Genomic DNA, 19,479 nt, shown 5'->3' with positions numbered 1-19,479 from the left:
GAATCTGGGGGCAGAGATGGGGGGACATGACACTGGGGGCAGAGATGTGGGGACATAAATCTGGGGGCAGAGATGTGGAGACATGAATCTGGGGGCAGAGATGGAGGAACATGAATCTGGGGGCAAAGATGGAGGGGACATGAATCTGGGGGCAGAGATGGAGGGACATGGATCTGGGAGCAAAGATGGAGGGGACATGAATCTGGGGGCAGAGATGGGGGGACATGAATCTGAGGGCAGAGATGGGGGGACATGAATCTGGGGGCAGAGATGGGGGACATGAATCTGAGGGCAGAGATGGGGGACATGAATCTGGGGGCAGAGATGGAGGGACATGAATCTGGGGGCAAAGATGGAGGGGACATGAATCTGGGGGCAGAGATGGGGGGACATGAATCTGAGGGCAGAGATGGGGGGACATGAATCTGGGGGCAGAGATGGGGGACATGAATCTGGGGGCAGAGATGGGGGACATGAATCTGGGGGCAAAGATGGAGGGGACATGAATCTGGGGGCAGAGATGGAGGGACATGAATCTGGGGGCAAAGATGGAGGGGACATGAATCTGGGGGCAGAGATGGGGGGACATGAATCTGAGGGCAGAGATGGAGGGACATGAATCTGGGGGCAGAGATGGGGGACATGAATCTGAGGGCAGAGATGGGGGGACATGAATCTGGGGGCAGAGATGGAGGGACATGAATCTGGGGGCAAAGATGGAGGGGACATGAATCTGGGGGCAGAGATGGGGGGACATGAATCTGAGGGCAGAGATGGAGGGACATGAATCTGGGGGCAGAGATGGAGGGACATGAATCTGGGGGCAAAGATGGAGGGGACATGAATCTGGGGGCAGAGATGGGGGGACATGAATCTGAGGGCAGAGATGCAGGGACATGAATCTGGGGGCAGAGATGGGGGACATGAATCTGAGGGCAGAGATGGGGGGACATGAATCTGGGGGCAGAGATGGAGGGACATGAATCTGGGGGCAAAGATGGAGGGGACATGAATCTGGGGGCAGAGATGGGGGACATGAATCTGGGGGCAGAGATGGGGGACATGAATCTGGGGGCAGAGATGGGGGACATGAATCTGGGGGCAGAGATGGAGGGACATGAATCTGGGGGCAGAGATGGAGGGGACATGAAACTGGGGGAAGAGATGGGGGGACATGAATCTGAGGGCAGAGATGGAGGGACATGAATCTGAGGGCAGAGATGGAGGGACATGAATCTGGGGGCAGAGATGGAGGGGGGACATGAAACTGGGGGAGATGAAGGGTGTATATGAAACTGGGGGAGAGATAGAGGGGGGACATATAATTTACGGGTGACTGTAGGAATATTATACTGTGTGCGGGCACATGAAAAATTAACGGGTGGGCGGAGTCAACACAAAAGTGGGCGGGGCTAAATTTGCACGCCGCACATTTTGTCCTTCTTTCAGTTCTTCAGAAGTTGGGAGGTATGGCTTCTCTGCAATGTGTGGCCTCAGCCTAAGGCGACATGCACACGGTCGTGTGCGTCACCAGGTTGTGATTGAACGATGGACTGCACATAAGATAATTCTTTAATAGTCCGACAGTGGGGAAATTTCCATGTGCCGCCATGCCTCCAAGGCCCCATTCATTGAGGGCAGTGAGCACCTGGGACAGCTGGTGTAGAGGTAGCAAACACTACCAGGCCCCTAAAGCCTTAGGGGACCCAATTCCCCCCTCCATTATAAGCAGATAGCACATGGTAACTGCAGGCCCCTTTCCATATTTTACATTAGGGCAGGAGCCTCACATTACACCTCTGCCTATCAGCAACCTATGTCATAAAGAACAGAAAGACCCTTTATTAGTGTAAACACCGCTGTTCTGTGTATGTGTAGTTAATAAAGTTATTGTATACAGTGGAAGTAGGCTTCTCTAGCAGCTCTATTCTGATTGGTTAGAGGCGTGCGATGATTGGCTGGTGACTCGCGAGGCCCCGCCCACAACACTGACTGACAGCTGCTCCGAGATTTCCAGAATTTGATCACGTTCTCGCGAGACCTTACGTGTGTCAATAATCAGTGGTCGGTAGTCCGGGGATGGACCTGTATGATGAGCTGCCCGAGCCGCCGCGGGCTCCCGGTGAGCGCACAGCACATACACCATAGTGTCCGGTACAAGGCTCTGCTGCCCCCATGGCTACGTGTACATCATCAGTCACTGCAGGGATCACACGGCGTCACCTGCACTAGTGTATGATGTGCATCGTAATATCTGTCACTACACATTGTATAAAAGAGCATGGTGCCATAGAAAGGGTGGTCGCCTGGGGGCGCTGCTGTATAATTCTGGGCCAATCTTCATCCTATAACCTGACAGGCCAGGCTTCCTATGGGGAGACCTCTATGTCCTAATAGAACAGCTTACTGAGTCTCCTCTATGTGTCTGATGACTACACCATTGCTTCCTGCCCCTTGGAGATCACTGCTAGCTCACAAGTTACTGAACTAGTCAGCATCACTGCAGTCATCACATTATTGTGAACACAGCCTGGTCTTGTGTGTAAATGATCCCTATGGGGGTTACAAGTGATCATCTATTTAATATATGTGATATATCGTGTGCGGGCACGACATTGCAAATAAAGAATGGACTCTGCAATAATGGAAAACTTCCTGTGATCTCCCCTGACCTCAGAGGGTTCCATTAAAGCTGCATTTAAAGGGCTTGTCCAGTTTCAGCAAATAAATATTTTGTATAATGAAAAAGTCATAATGTTTTCTAATACACTTCCTATATCAATTCCTCCCAGTTTTCTAGATCTCTGCTTGTTTTTCATAGTTTGCTCCAAGTGTATAAAACCAGTCCTTAGTCATGGATGGACACGCAGGTGCCCGGCTCATTACTGTCATAGTGAAATTAGCAGAGATTTGTCACGAGCTGTGCACCTGCATCTGTCTCATGACCGTGGACTGATTGTTATCCACTGGCAGTAAGCAGAATGAATGACAGGCTAGGATCACAATTGCATTAAGGTCTCTTGAAGAGGTTCTGCCTAAAATCATCATAGAGAAGTAAGGAGGCTCAGTGGACCTCATTATAGTCTGTGGGGTGCTGGGGTAGCCATTGTTTAAGCTCCGTCTTTCGTGTTCCCACAATAGTGTCAACCTAACAGAAGCCGAGATCTAGAAAACCATAATGAATTGATTTCCAATTTTCCAATATACTTTCTAATATTAAAGGGGTATTCCCATGTACATAATTGTTTTTTAAATCTGTAGATAATTAAAAGTTTAACATTTTTGCAAGTATAAGTAATGAAATATTTTGCAATTTTTTAAAGATATTCTCTGAATATCTTGCAGTCACAGTCTTGTAGTCTTGATCGGTTGCCATTGGATACAGCCATGAATGCAGAACCTTTCTAAGGTCAGAAAATCAGCCATGATGTTTTTATTGTGTCCGGGATCTCTTCTGATACTGTAGTGTCCTTGTCTGATAACTCAGCTACAATAAGAAAATCATGGCTGGGTTTTTGACAAGTCCCATAGAAAGTTTCTGCATTTGTGGTCGTAACCATTGGCAACCGATCAAGACAACAGACTGCCACTACTAAGGGCTCGTTCACATCTGCGCCCGGCACCCTCTTATGCAGGTTTCCGTTTCCTGCATAAAACAGAGGCAGGAGACGGAAACCTGCAGGATTCTTTCTCACCCATTCATTTGAATGGGTGAGAAAGCTGTCCGGCAGTGCGCGGCAGTGAGCGTTTTATGCTCTCCGCCGCGAAACTGGGTTTTATAATCCGGACACAGAGTCGGACGTGCAGTACTCTGTGTCCGGATTAAAAAAAAACCGGTTTCGCGGCGGAGAGCATAAAACGCTCACTGCCACTCACGGCCGGACCCGGTCTGTGCTTTCCATCTTCTGGCATGCAGAAGACGGAAAGCACAGACCGGAGACCAGAACGCAGGTGTGAACCCAGCGTCAGATGCTTAGAGGAAATCTTTAAAACGCTGCAGAATTTTTAATTAGTTATATTTGCAAAACTGTTTAACTTTAAATTATCTACAAATATAGATATGATTATGTTCATGGGAATACCCCTTTAATATGCTGAATTTAGAGCACTCATTTAATGGTCACATTGGATGGCATTGTAGATGTGTCGTGATGTAAACACGTGTGCAGTAATCTGCCATAGAGCTCTGAGGGAAGTTACAGGAAGGTGCACATTTCCCCTGTAGCGTCTTATTAGTAGTGACTTATTCTAGCGCTCTCTATTCTAATTAGCTGAGGACTGTCCTGAATAAGGGATCCATGTGCTTTCCATCCACTACCACCTTATGGAACTCTGAGGCTGCTAGAACAGTTTATTTGTGTGGGGTACAGGTGTTGGACCCTGACAGATCACATACTGCTGTCCTATCCTGTCACAGAGCTCAAAAACCACAGCAAAATCTACACCAAAAACAGGCCTTTGTCACAACGCTTGGCTTCAAATCAAGTATCTGGTTCCCATGACAGGCGTGCAGAAAATAAATATTTCTCTGTAAAAAGAGTTAAAAGCCCTGACCCTCTGCGCTGGTTCATTGCTTTACCTTCATATCTCAGCCCTGTTTGGATCACTTTTGTATGTTTTTCTTTAAACTTATGTATGTTTTCTCTAAGAAGGCTCATAACTAATTCATGTAATGCTCTTTCAGCCCCGGCAGAATCTCCACCTGAGCCTGGACCCCCCAATGGTAACTCTAGTGGGAAGCGAAGAGCAGAATCGAGTGACTTGGATGGCTGTGAGGGCGCGCACCAGGAAAAGAAAGTTTGTAAAGGTTTTCACACAACTTAACGCTGCACATGGAGTTTGTGTGTCTGTAAAACATGTATCATTCATATATGAGCAACATTAAAGGACTTGTCTGGCCCAAAATCAATTTTTAATACTGATGTACAGGATAAGTGACCTTTCCTGATCTCCAGATCCCACACAGATCAACTGTGCTACGAGCCCTCCCCCCCCCCCCAGTACCAGAAGCTGTTAGTGGACAGGCAACATATATATTCAAGCAATAGGAGCAATAGTTCCATCCACTGCATAGCAGTAGTGACAGTGAATTGTAGTTTTGCTCCTATCAGTTCAGTCTTTAAGTAGCGGGGCCAACCACCGTGGTCCCGTGAACTGCGGTTTTTACCGCACAACAGATGCACGATCCAACTATTGATTCCCCCTGATGAACTGAATAGGGAAACGCGTAGGGGACGGCGTTAGGCTAGGAATGGACACAGATAGGATCTGTAGGGGGATCTATCAGTAATCAAGTGGTGGGAGACATGTATGAGGTGGAAAGACTGACTGCTATATGCCCACCTACCTTATTAGGATCTCTCACCTATTAACCCCCAGTATTGTTATACCTAGATAGATCAGTGTCTTTCTAACATTGTATCAGATATGCATCTATTAGGCACTAGTAACTGTGCATATAGGGTGGTGACACCTCCAAAAAAGATGGTTGTGGAGGCAATGTAAAATAGATTGGGGTGGTGTGTACTGAGGAGTTGATTAGCCAACTGATTAGTCAGCTACCAACACTCACCTAGCAAGACTTACCTCCTGATCAAGGTGTCCACCTAGAATCTTTGTTATACCCGATTCCACATCAGGAAGAGGGTGGTGATTTTATTTTATTGAGAAGGACTGAGGAGGGACGAGTTTTATCAGTATATTTAGTAAAAGTTATGTTTTATTATTCTTTCTGACAAGTGGGGACCCTTCAAGTATGGGCATTAATTAGTTTCCCTACACCCTTGTATATTCATTTTTGCTCCTATCACTAGCATTGTAATGGTGCTGTCCACTGCACCCGTCCAATAGCACCTTCTGTTACCTGGAAGCTGCTAGAATAGATGATCTGTGCGGATCTAGTGTCAGGATCAAGCAGATCACATACTGATGACCTATATCATGGCTAGGTCACCAGTATGAAAATTTGATTTGGGGCCAGAAAATCAAATTAATTTAATATATGCTTGGCTAAAAACATCATGTAAAATATTCATTTAGTTTTATTTTATATTGGTTGACAATCATAATGGTATCATAAATCATACATAGGAAATGAGAGGACAGAATGCAATCCTATTAATATTATAAATGTGAAATGTTTGTTGGTTTGTGACTTTGGATGTTCGGATGTTTGGCGGTCAATCACGCAAAAACCGCTCCACCGATTTGGCTGAAATTTTCCACAAACATAGTCCCTACACTCGATTGCGCAATAGGCTACTTTTTGTCACAATAGCGCACATACGTTTTTCCCAGAACCCTTTGGATGTTCGGATGTTTGGCGGTCAATCACGCAAAAACCACTCCACCGATTTGGCTGAAATTTTCCACAAACATAGTCCCTACACTTGATTGCGCAATAGGCTACTTTTCGTCACAATAGCGCACATACGTTTTTCCCAGGACCCCCACAAAACCCAAACTCACATCACTATCTCTGCAATCTCACACACTTTGGACCATAGCAAGCCACAAAATTCATATTACCCTCTACAGCAGAGGTCAGCAACCCCTGGCACACATGCCAAGAGTGGCACTCCTGCCATATTTCACTGGCACGCCAGCAGCACAGGACCTGCAAGAGTTAAATGAAGTCTCTGCTAGAGCTGAGGCATAAGGACACTCCCCTTTGAGAGAGGTGCAGGAAACCCAGGGGGTGGAGCTTAATCGCTCAGGTCTCTGCCTGCTATAGTGATAGCTCCTGCCGAAGCTGCTAGCAAACTGAAAGTAAGAAACACACAGCTCCCTTCCTTTACTTCCTATTTTCATTAATGTCAGGCATGGAGTTATTAGTTTAGTGTTAGTAACTCCATGTGCCTCACATTAATAGGAATAAACCCCATCATGTCCCTCATATTAACCCCTGTGTGCCCCATATAAAGGTTACTAATATGTGAGACATATGGAGGTACTAATAACAGACTTCAGTAATGAAGATACTTAATTATTACCTCCAAGTCTCTCACATATCAGTAACTAGAGATGAGCGAGTACTGTTGGGATCAGCCGATCCGAACAGCACGCTCCATAGAAATGAATGGATGCACCTGGTACTTCCGCTTGGACGTAGCCAGCGCGCTTAACCCCCCGCGTGCCGGCTTCGTCCATTCATTTCTATGCGAGCGTGCTGTTCGGATCGGCTGATCCCAACAGTACTTGCTCATCTCTATCAGTAACTCTTACACTGGGGTTAATGTGAGGGACATGATGGGGTTAATTGCTATTAATAAGAGGCGCATGGAGTTACTAAACTGTCATGCACAGGGCCAGACTTTATGTTGCTTGCTCAAGAGTATTCTGTGCCCAAAACTTACATGTACTGGCGCAAAATAACAACTCATACAATGTCGTATATCAAAGTATATTAACCTGAAATACTTCTGTCCCAAAGACACTATGTACAGTTTATACCAACACCGTATAGCGGCTGAAATACAAATTACATTCAACACAAAAGTCTCACGTGCTCTCAGAATTACAACAAAAACAAGATACACAGTTACATTTTATATCCCATACCTTATACACAGTACGAAAACCTTACCCGCGCCTGTATACTCACTTCTACAATCACTGCAGACGAAGTCGCGGGTACCAGCTAGTATACTTATAAAGCTGGACCTGGGTGTTCTGCATCACTTAATAATGTCATTTTCATACAAACAAGTCTCGGCTATGAAACTCTGTCCCTGTGTAAGATGGACTTACCGGCCTGAACACTATTCGGGGAGAGGGACTCTCACCATTATATGATGCTAGGACTCTTGGCCCTCCCACATAATACTGTCCCATGCTGGAATCACTATAGGATAGTATTTCACAGGGCGGCAGGGACTCCTAGAATCATAGCAAACTATAATGTGAGGAGTCCATCTCTGTCATAGTGATCAGGCCCATGAAAGTGGCACACACAGTTTCATGGCAAAGACTCTGTTGTGTCAAAGTGGCTTAATACAGAATGACTTCCATAACATATTATATACAGTTACCCAATTAATTTGTTGTAAAACCCAATATTATGTAATGTGTTGTTTGGACTCAAAGTATATAGGGTTATTTACTAAAATCTTCCAATGCACAGTGATTGGCTATTTGTTGGTGGGGGAGCAGAAAACCGTAGGACCCCTGGCAGATTTCTCTGTATTTGCCACAGAAATGTGCATAGGAATCTGGCAGGACATCCGCTATCCTAATGGCAACTAATTTATTTTTAAGCAGAATTGTGTTGAAATATTAGTTTATATTGCATATTAATAGGTTACATTAATTGCATTGTATTTTCTTACCCCAAATTGTGTAGTACATTTTTTTAAATCTACCCCTGAGGTGGTAAAGCTCCGTTAATGCAACTTCTCATCATAAATTAGGCGTATCTTCTGGCAATCCGTGCTCCAAACTGAAACCTGTGTCAGCTCGTAGCTGGCATAGAGATGAGCTATCATTTACTGCAGAAAACTGATGTCAATGATGATAAATCTGGTGAGGCTCAGCCCATATTAAACCCTTTTAGCAAAAACTCCACTTGCAACAATGCTTGGTCTTTTAAAAAGTCACAAGGCTGAGGTTTCTAACTTTTTTATACCTGAATACTAATGTAGGGGTTTAAAAGAAATTTGCCCCACTGTGTATTTTGCTCTGAGATTGTAATCTATGTCAATGCTGATAAATGTCATTGTATGGAAATCCGTATTCATTTATTTACTGTTTCAATAACAATATGTAATAGTCTCATACACTAGATCCTTGAAGAAAATAAAATGTGAAGCTACTTGAGATGAGTGAACACTATTCGAAACTGCCGTTTCGAGTAGCACGCACCCATAGGAATGAATGGACGCAGCCGGCACGCAGAGAGTTAAGCACCCGGCCGCCAACAAAGTCAGCGTGCCGGACGCTTCCATTCATTCCTATGGGAGCGTGCTATTCGAAACAGCAGTTTCGAATAGTGTTAGCTCATCTCTAGTTATCAAGAGAAAGTAAGACTTCCCTGGTGGCAGGGGTAGTCATAACAAAACATATACAGCCATACTTGCCCCTCCTCTCTCTTCCATTGCACAGCAACAGTCTGCATTCTCCTAACCAGTCTGTTGCCAGTGCTGCAGGATGATATCGCAGACTCCATCTTCAACCAGTCACTATGGCCTGTGACTGACCAAAGCTGGTGTTGGTGACATTATCCTGCAGTGTCAGCAACGTGGACATGCGAGGAGGAGAGAGCCACTGCTTTGCAGTGCAGTAATAAGGAGGGATTAGTATGGCAGTATTTGTCTTGTTATGACTACCCCTGCCACCAGGGAACTTACTCTCTGTGGATAACCACCTTATGTAAAACATGGAGAAGTTAGCCTGGCTAGAAGCAGTGGCTGCAGGGTTCATGAAGCAGCGTGCACATGCTTAGGCCAGGTTCCTATCTGTGGTGGCAGCCCAGTTGGAGGCCACTGTCACATATTCTATCGTGTTTCATTATTTTGTCTGGTAGAATAACATACGCTATGATGAAAGCCAGATTGATTCCATTATAATTAAAGGGGTCCACTGAACACCATTGGTGTCCCTTGTGTGACAGACCCTTGACTGCTGTTATAATCCATTCCTACAATGAAACAAAAAACTGAAATTTATACTGAGATAAGGATTTCACCGCTAAATCCACAACACTGTCATGTAGGGTAGTGAAATTTCCTTTTTAGCTTTACAATTGTCAGTCAGAAGGTGTATTGTGAACACTCTTATACCTGGTTTAGGACTTGAAGGGGTGGAGGGTGAATCTCTGCTCTTCACACTGATGTGAGTTAATAACCTTGAAACAGCTAAGTGTGAATGGGTCTCCCTGTAATCCAAAAGCTCTCCAAAAAAGACCCCTTCTGACCCACATCTATGACCCCTCACCCATATGTACATGAGCTAAAAGTATATTTCATACCCTGTCGGATCGTGCTGTGGGTTTACTGGTGAAATAACAGGTTGTCTATAATGCATGTTAAATAGGTTTCACAATCTGTCAAGTATTTGAACTGCAACCACTAGGGGGCAGAAGACAACATCTTTTTTTTTTTCCTAGTAAGCATTGTGCGTGCTGAAAGTTACAGCAACATATTGATACATATTTTAAGCCAAATGTTCTTTAGAAAAAAAAAAAAAAAAAAAGTTGAAAAATGTACTAAGAAGGAAACCTGGCAATACCAGGGGATTAGAGAGTTATTCCCATCTCGTAATGATGCTATGTAGCCTCTGCTCTGTGATTGGTGGTGCCTGGAATTGTAGCATGCACCTTGTACCTCCCGGGGGCTAGTAGGAAACAGTGAAGGGGCACAGCACTAAACAAGCATTGTAGATCCTCTCACTCTCAGGATCAACAGGTTTCCAAAGGTTACATCTACCCTTACTATACGATGTTGTTCCTGTTACCTTTATATGTACAAGATATATATATATATATATATATATATATATATATATATATATATATATATATATGCACTGCTGCTAGATTCAGGTCTGTGCCCAGTCAAAATAAATAAATATATATATATATTCTTTTTTTACTGGGCACAGGCCTGAATCTAGCAACGGTGCTCCAATATACAACATTTGGCAATTTGCATAAATGCCTTTAGACAGTCTTTTGGATAGAACTGTGCTAGCGACTGAAAGCTGGCAGCTCAACCCCAGTTATGGTCATGGCAATGGGATGTCTTTATATGAGTGCTTTCTGCATTGGTAGCGTGACGGGAGTTGTAGTCTGAGATTCTCCCTATAGACCCCGCACTCCCATGTTAGATTATTGGTACGCTCTGGGGATTGGGTTGAGCACGGGTTTCTACCCAGCACCACCACTTAGCTAGACTCTCAGGGACCATGTAATGCGCTTCCTTGTGCCCTGCATAACCCCTATTGTAAGAAGTAAAATGTTTATTTCTATCTACTTATCTGGGACTTTTTTCTTTTTTTTTTTTTTTTTTTTTTAGGAATTTTGCCTTTAAAAGCTCATGTAGCAGAAAGGAGGGGTGAAAGAGAAGAGTTACAGGATGCCCACACCATCTGTGATCTTAGTGAGGAGTGTCTGCCAATGCTGGCCAACATGTAAGTATAAGAGAAATCATGGTTAGCTGCTCATTGTTATTAAAGAGGTGACTATCTTTTTACCTGGTTATCAATAACTCTGAATACTGCCAACATATTTGATCATGAGGACAGTGACATGGGTTTCTGGGCAGTAGGACGTATCGCCATCACAGTCATTGGGGGCATTGCCTGCTGCGGTTTTCCTTGTGTCCGATACTCAGGTTAACTTAGCTAATAATAATGAGGCATTACCTTGTATAGGGAGAAAGCTGTCAATCGGCAGCTCATACTTGTGGGTGAACTATTGTGCTAGCTTGGCCTGCCAGAAATTGGACAACCAAAGGACATGGGTAATGGCAACAATTTTCAAAGGTAGAGAAGGGGTTAATTGGGTGCTACAGATTTGCTAGTGCTTTTAGTGGTACATGTGATTTAAAAAAAAAATTTTGTAGGGGGGGGGGAGTTCTATGATCTTTTATATAAATCCTATATTACAATGATGGTAGTACCCCTTAAAGGTGAGGTCATCAGCACACAAAAAGAATGCTTTTACTAGCTGTGTAACCTTTTTGTCTTGTAGATCACGGTTTTCATACTATGCAGTATTTGATGGTCATGGCGGGAGTCGGGCAGCACGATACGCGGCACACAATCTGCACCGCAATCTGGTGAAAAAATTACCACGAGGCAAGTAAAGTTTTGCATTATGTCACACAATATTATAAGAGGCCTGAGGCTCATGAGGCTTTTCCTTCCAGGAGATGCAGGAAGTGTCGACAAGACGATAAAGAAGAGCCTGCTCGAGGCGTTCAAGCAGACCGACGAAGAGTTTCTGAAGCAGGCAGCCAGCCAGTGAGTGTCTTCGTGATTTCCCCAGTAGTGTGATTTCACTTGTGTGTGTTGTCACCTTGTCATATGTGTCTGTTTTACTCTGTAGGAAACCAGCCTGGAAAGATGGCACCACAGCTATTTGTGTATTGGTTGCAGATAACGTCCTCTACATTGCCAATCTTGGGGACAGCAGGGTGAGCTCTCAATCATTTTTCATATCTAAAAACATTACAAACTCATTTATAACATTTATGACTTGTGCCTACATCAGAAATAGGCACCGCAGTAAAACTAGTCTAAAAATAGTCACACCTGCGATAAATATGCCCAAAGAAAAGAGGTAGAAGAATAACCCCCAGTTTCTGTCCCTTTGTTACTTGCTATTCTCATGGAAACAACTTCAATGGCTTTTATCCAGAAGACCGTGTAGCTGTTACGTGTACACCATGGACTGACTTCTCAAAGAGGTTGTCTGGCAAGCCGTGGTCCTGTCAGTATGATGTAAATGCTGCAGCCTCTGTGTACACAAATACCAACGCAGGAGAAAAGTTACTATATGTCCTTTTTGTGTTAAAGCCTTCTCTGCTGCTGAAAAAAGAAAATATATATATATATATATATATATATATATATATCGACCCCTTTTAATCTGTCAAAGGGACACCCACTTCGATCCAGACTGTTTACTACTGTAGTGTTTTTATACGTGTACCAGATTTATTGCAGGTAAATATACAAGCGACATATCTGCACCAAGCCATGGAGACTTTGTTCTGATTTTCTTGTGAAAGTTTATCTTAATGTAACAATGTATCAAAATAAACTTTATAATGATCTCCAGGGTGCTTCTCTGGCACTCCATCACTTTCTGTACACTTGGCCTCCTACAGTGATGCTTTATCAGATGTGACTCTGCTAGAGGCCCAGTGTATAGAGAGTATCTGGGAATTGTGCACCAGGGGATGTGAGTATAGAGGGGTTTTTTTTGCTTGTTTTTTAAACTTTGAGTGAAGTCTTACACATGGTTCACACTGGGGTTCGGCTCTCCATTGTTGGAGTCCACATGAGGACCTGAAAAACGGAGAGCCTGTATGCTTAAAAAGTGGTTACCCCCAGTCCCCATAGACTGTAATGGGATCTGTGGGGTTTCAGTATAAAACCAGCAGAGAGAAAAGTTCTTCTTGCAGGACTTTTCTGTCCAGTAATTTTAGGTGGCATCTGCAGCGGAGTCTTCATCATAGATGTGAACCTAGTCTTATCTAGTCTTATGGATTTACTTGCAGCAAAGTCCACTGCATTCGGGTTTTGTTGTGGCTTTTGAATACCTGATTAAACTCAATAGGAAAAAGTCCACAACAAATTAGCATACATTGACGTGACAGATTGAGTAAAGCAGAGAGGTAGCCATTCTCTTGGAGTTGGTGACTAGTAGAGATGAGCGAGTACTGTTCGGATCAGCCGATCCGAACAGCACACTCCATAGAAATGAATGGAAGCACCTGGTACTTCCGCTTTGACGGCGGCCGGCCGCTTAACCCCCCGCGTGCCGGCTACGCCCATTCATTTCTATGCGAGCGTGCTGTTCGGATCGGCTGATCCTAACAGTACTCGCTCATCTCTAGTGACTAGTACAGGCCATATGTATTCAATTTTGGACAGCAGTGGTGTGGCTGACTGATGGATGGTGGGATTGTCCGTAAAAATGATCCCTCCATTAACGACTTAACTGCCCGATCATGTCGTCTTTATAACTGAATACAAAGACACTATTTATGGTCTATTAGTATGCATATTTCTGTCTCCATATAAATATACACCTATCTTCATTGGCATAAATATTGTTTTTTCATTGTGATTCTGACATTTTATTCCATGCCAGATCTCCATTCCAATGCTCCTCTGTCCTGTTTTCTTGAGCTAGGCTTTGCTCTGCAGAATAAATGAAGAAACGCAGAAGCCCACAGTTTTGAGTTTGAGTAAAGAACACAATCCCACCCAGTATGAAGAGAGGATGAGAATCCAGAGAGCAGGAGGAAATGTGAGGTGGGCGTCTGAACACCATGTAACATAAATGTACACCTACATGTTTGTACAACCCCACGGTGTCCCAAAATACACACAGAAAGGGCTAATCTCAGTGAAAGCCAAACTACTGTCATCTACCTGTAATAACCTGTAATTCATTAATCTCTTAGAAAGTTTTGGGAGAAACTGGCATTCTACTACCTGGCATGTTCTTAAGTTTACGTGTCTACAATTTTCATCATGTTCTGCCTTCAGGGTGGAGGAGCCCCTAGCCCTCGGGTGTGTACAGTATCCTGCAGAATCAGCAAATTCTGTGAAATGCCAGGCAGTTATCTGTATAAGCCACACTGTTCTGCCCGTGGGCTAAATTTGCTGAAAAAGTTTCACCAAGATATGGACTGTGCGATGCCTCCCAGCCGAAAATCTCTTACAAAAGACTCCTGCTACAGATAGGCAGTCCATGATCTTAGGGAGGTTTTTTTTTTACTTCTTGCATCTAAGAGGAGATATCTTTGCCTACACAAAAACATGTCTTTACATACTGCAAGTAAAACGACACACAATCACTCCTGCACTGTTATATGTGGGTAGATACATATATGTATATATAAACTATTATATCATTGTAAATTGTATGAGCTTGTCAGATGTTCCATTCCAAAAATAATAGTAACAGGAGGAGAGTCCAGCACACTCTTGATCCTATAAAAAAAGAGTGTTTATTTGGGGTAACACCATGTACATGTAGGGATAAAGACACGTTTTGGGGTGACTTATTTTGCACCCGGCTTCTACACATGGTGAGCTGAATAAAAGTGGAAACGCTATTTGTACTGATTCCGAAATCATAGGTGTTACTATGTAGTCGTTTTGCATCTATAATGCATTCTAGGAAGACTTTCTCTAAGATTTAGGAATCTGAAATGTGTGCCAATAGAGCATTTGCATTCTCCGACATGTACCAAACCCAAATTCGATCATCAAAAAGCCATTTAGTTAAATATCCATCACCTAGAGAAGTTTCCATTACTCCAGTGGGTGGCATGTTGTATGCCACACCAGCAGGTATACCAAAGCCTGGCACCTGATGCATTGCTGTTGTGCTGATGTTATCTCAAAAGACTGTATTCTGATTTGGAACATTTTAGATTTTTTTTTATCATATTGTCCCTTGCTATGTAATTAGTGCTTTTTAGTAAGGCCTTATACACACGACCGTAGTGAATTTGCCGACCCCAAATACTGATGTGCAATTTGCACATATACATGTCCACATTGCATCAGTAAAGTCTTCCGCAATCACGGATCCTGTATGATTCCCTACATTTGCATTAGCAAATTAAAATATAGTACACGCTTCAGCAATTGCAGATAAACTGACAGTCGTGTGCATGGGGCTTAAGGAACTAAGACCATAGTGGTATGAAACAAATATCATCTCCAGATTCGGGACATTGCTGCTTTTCTGCATTTTATATAAAGCCTTGCTGCTGGTTTACTAATACATTTCTTTAAACACGACTTTCATTTCTGTTTGACAGGGATGGGCGAGTCCTTGGGGTATTGGAGGTGTCACGTTCACTGGGTGATGGGCAGTATAAACGTTGTGGTGTTATTAGTATCCCAGACGTGAAAAGGTGTCCACTTAATGACAGTGACAGGTAAGTTAGGCCGTGATATACCAGTGGAATGGCTATACAGCACCAGTCATGGCTTCTGTTCTGGTCAAGAGCAATATTTGCATGGAGTTTGTGTGTTCTCCGCATGTTTGTATGGACTTCTGATAGCCAAGAAATGTGGCATATTGGTTAGAGGATCTACTAGACAAGTGTTCAAAGCACTACAGATACATCATATGGTATGTACCTATTAAAAGCACAGTGCAAATACATTAAAGAACATCTCTCACCTCTATTGGCTTGTCTGTTTTACTAAACTATTGTATCCACTGAAATTCTGGAGCCTCTTTTCACAACTTAACATTAGTTTATTCCTATTATTTCTCCTGAATATTTCTGAATAAACTTACAACTAAATGTTGTCATTCTCCATGTCATAAGGGTTTGTCCTTGCTCCTTTTGGCATAGTCATCAAGGACAGGACAGTGTTGAAAGTGTGTAGCCCCCCCTTCCCAAACTGGTAACGTGCACAGCCACCACCATCCATTGACTCTTGGGCTAACATTCAAACTTCTACTCCAGATATGGAGCTGGGGGCTCATTGTGGAAATCAATGATGGTCCCATTGAATTCCTGTTATACTCTTACCCTGGGCAAGGTGAGCAATACTGCTTGTCGTCTTTACTCACCTACCCTGGGCTTCTAGTTATTATACTGTGAAGACTGCTATGAGACATTATACTGTGTGGAGGGGGCACTACGGCTGCTTTGGGACATTATACTGTGTGGAGGGCCACAGTGGAACATTATAACGTGTGGAGGAGCCGCTATGGGACATTATACTGTATGTAGGGTCACTATGGGCCATTATCCCCACCAAGCTCTGATCATTATATGAGTGAATTTACATTTTCACCGATTTGACAGAAGTCAGAGTTCGTTTTTGTTTTTACACTTGATTAGACGGATTTTTAGGGAAATCTTTTGTGTTTTATTTAACAATTTAATTCTGTTTTTGTTAAGGTTTGTTTTATTAGCCTGCGATGGCCTGTTTAAAGCCTTCTCTGCTGAAGAAGCTGTCAATTTCATCCTTAGTCATGTACAAGTGAGTTTATGTTGCTGAAACCTGTGCAAGTTATTTGTTCAAGTAGTGTTCTAGTGCTGGGCCTGAGGGTAATGGAGTACGGCCAGTGCATGATGATGGTCTTTGGTGTTCTATGAATACTTGTACCACTACATAATGGAGGACTTTTATACGTGTCTGTCTTTTTTGCTGCCCATCACAACACCGCAATTACCGTATATACTCGAGTATAAGCCGGCTTATACTCGGGTCATTATGGTAATTCTGCAATATTTATAGCTACAGACCCTGCATATAGACACCGGGACGGGTACCGGGCTGCAGCATCGCCACGCTCATAGCAGGAGCGTAGCGATGCTGCTCATTTCAAACTGCAGAAGCACTTACGGTACTTCTGCTAGCAGGCCCAGAACGCAGACCCCGCCCCCCCCAACTCCCCCCACACACACACACACACACACACACACACTCTCCATCACACACCGGGTGACGTGGCCACGTAAGCTCAGGCCTGCACCCGGCGTGTATCTGCGTTCCGGGCCTGCTAGCAGAAGACTTACTTCTGCAGTTTGAAATGAGCAGCATCGCCACGCTCCTGCTATGAGTGGGTGATGCTGCGGCCCGGCACCTGCCCCGGTGTCTGTATGCCGGATCCAGATGCCGAGTCTGTAACTATAATGGCGCCGCTCTGCTCCAGACCAGTACCTCTGCTGTAACTTTTACAGTGCTAATCCTGGAGCTCCCTGCAATCAGAGATTGCAGGCATCAGCTTTGACATCTCCACTGTAAGAGTTACAGCAGAGATGCTCTCCAATGATGTCCCGGTCCGAGTGAACCAGCAGGTGCCGCCATGCTGCTGGAGGGAGGAGGGAGTGGGTGCGACCGCTCTCTCAAGGGCGATCCTGAAGATAAGAACTGCAGCCGGCCGCCAGCAGAAGCGCTTCTGCCAGGGATTCCCCTCAGCGCTACTGCCGGCGGCTGGCTGCAGTTCCCCTTAAGGTCCGGACGGCTGAGGTTCTCCTTCAGGTCCGCCCCTCAGCGCTCCTGCCGGGGATTCCCCTCAGAACTTCTGTAAAGGCTCCCCGGCTGGCAGTGCTTCTCTTTTGCAGGCTACTCTATGCAGCTTGCAAAAGAAATGACAATTTTTACAATGTATTGCACTGCATTAGCATTGCGATGCATTGCATTAGTGATCAGACTCCCTGGGGTTCAAGACCCCTACGGGTTCTAATAAATGCAAAAATTAAAAAATAAAAATAAATATTACACATTCAAATCCTCCCCCTTTCCCTAGAACACATATAAAACTAATACTGTGAAACACATACACATTAGGTATCCCTGTGTCCGAAAACGCCCGCTCTACAAATCTATAAATATATTTTTCCTGAGACTGAGTCCCCCATCCTGGAATTCAGCCTGATTACAGCCAGGCTGAAAATAGGGGATCTGCAGTGCTCCTATTCTGTCGGGAAGGGATAATAGGAGCACTGCAGATCCCCTATATTCAGCCAGACTGAATTCTAAGTGTGGGAAAAAACAGTCCTCAAGCTCAGGGAAGGGGCAGACTGACAACCAAAGCACCCCCTCCCCTTCCCCAGCGTCTACTGCACCCAAAAACTACAGCCATTTTAATTTTTGAAGTTTTCCAGTAGCTGCTGGGGTCTTGGCTTATATTCGGGTCGGCTTATACTCGAGAGCTAAGACAGTTTTCATGAATCTTCCCCATGTGTCTTTTGTTCTTGGAGTATTCCTTTAAATTGGAGCCTGATCTAATACTTTGTTAATCTCGTTGTCTTCCACAGGATGAGAGCTCTCAAACAGAAGACATGGATGCTCGATATGAATCTGCCTGCCATCGCCTTGCAAATGAAGCTGTGAGGCGAGGTGCTGCCGACAACGTCACCGTGCTTGTAGTACAGATACAGCACTGATGTTGTGCTGGGGGAGGGTGGGGCTGTTACAATATACTTTCTAAGGCTAAGGCCACATGATGTGGAAAAGCTGCTTTTTTTGCTGGAGTTGTTTGAGCCAAAGTCAAGAGGGGCTTGAAAAAGAATGAGAAGTATAAAAAAGCACTGAGACTTTCCCTTCTGCTAAATCCACTCCTGGACTTGGCTGAAAAAAAAGCACAGCAAAATCTGCAATGAAAAATCAGCCTGTCTGCACAGTGAGCCCTAGCCTGAACAAGACCTGTTGTTCCTTCTGCCAAGTCCATTTTTACTAAATTCTTGTCTTCCCCATAATATAACACTTCTGGGGCTTGTTTTCTTATAACAGTATACGCTGTTCCTCTTTTCTTCCTCCTAGAAATTTATGAATAAACGCTATACAGAGAGTATATAGGGGCACAGCAGGTGACAACCAGCTAACTATTTATATGTCTAGAAGAGAGAATAGAGGAACGACACAATGTAGAGAAAAGATGCTTCACAATTGTAGTGTAATGGAGAATAGAGATGAGCGAATACTATTTGAAACAGCCGTTTCGAATAGCACGCTCCCATAGGAATGAATGGATGCAGCCGGCGTCTGGCTGCTTAACCCCCTGCACGCCGGCTGCATCCATTCATTCCTATGGGAGCGTGCTATTCGAAACGGCTGTTTCAAATAGTATTTGCTCATCTCTAATGGAGAACACAAGTATTTACTAAAGCAGGCATAAAAGGAGAGGCAACAAATCCTATTTAAAGGGTTATTCCCATTTCAGCAAATAACTGCTGGGAAGTCCCAACCACCAGGGCAGGGCATTGGAAACAGGCAAGTTGCTCTGATCTACACTGTACACTGTTTCTGTTACTCCCATAGAGGTGA

At 44.1% G+C, this 19,479-nt stretch overlaps 1 protein-coding gene across 1 annotated transcript; it reads left to right on the top strand.

Annotated features, from left to right (window-relative positions):
* The first annotated feature begins 1,997 nt into the window (after window positions 1-1,997).
* ILKAP (ILK associated serine/threonine phosphatase) lies at window positions 1,998-19,178 on the top strand. Its single transcript, XM_075266754.1, has 10 exons — window positions 1,998-2,122; window positions 4,685-4,807; window positions 11,010-11,124; window positions 11,687-11,793; window positions 11,865-11,958; window positions 12,044-12,131; window positions 13,859-13,980; window positions 15,504-15,623; window positions 16,605-16,686; window positions 18,471-19,178. The coding sequence occupies exons 1-10, from the start codon at window positions 2,080-2,082 to the stop codon at window positions 18,597-18,599; spliced, it is 1,023 nt and encodes a 340-aa protein (XP_075122855.1). The 5' UTR covers window positions 1,998-2,079; the 3' UTR covers window positions 18,600-19,178.
* Window positions 19,179-19,479: the final 301 nt, after the last annotated feature.

The sequence above is a fragment of the Leptodactylus fuscus genome, chromosome 3, assembly GCF_031893055.1.
Source record: "Leptodactylus fuscus isolate aLepFus1 chromosome 3, aLepFus1.hap2, whole genome shotgun sequence".
Lineage (NCBI taxonomy): Eukaryota > Metazoa > Chordata > Amphibia > Anura > Leptodactylidae > Leptodactylus > Leptodactylus fuscus.
This window is presented reverse-complemented; position numbering and strand designations above follow the sequence as displayed.

Bases quoted from the DNA above. Each gene is read 5' to 3' on its own strand.
- ILKAP (XM_075266754.1), top strand. From the start codon at position 2,080: ATGGACCTGTATGATGAGCTGCCCGAGCCGCCGCGGGCTCCCG. The intron at 2,123-4,684 runs GTGAGCGCACAG...ATGCTCTTTCAG, and splicing joins CGAGCCGCCGCGGGCTCCCG to CCCCGGCAGAATCTCCACCT. The intron at 11,794-11,864 runs GCAAGTAAAGTT...TTTTCCTTCCAG, and splicing joins GGTGAAAAAATTACCACGAG to GAGATGCAGGAAGTGTCGAC.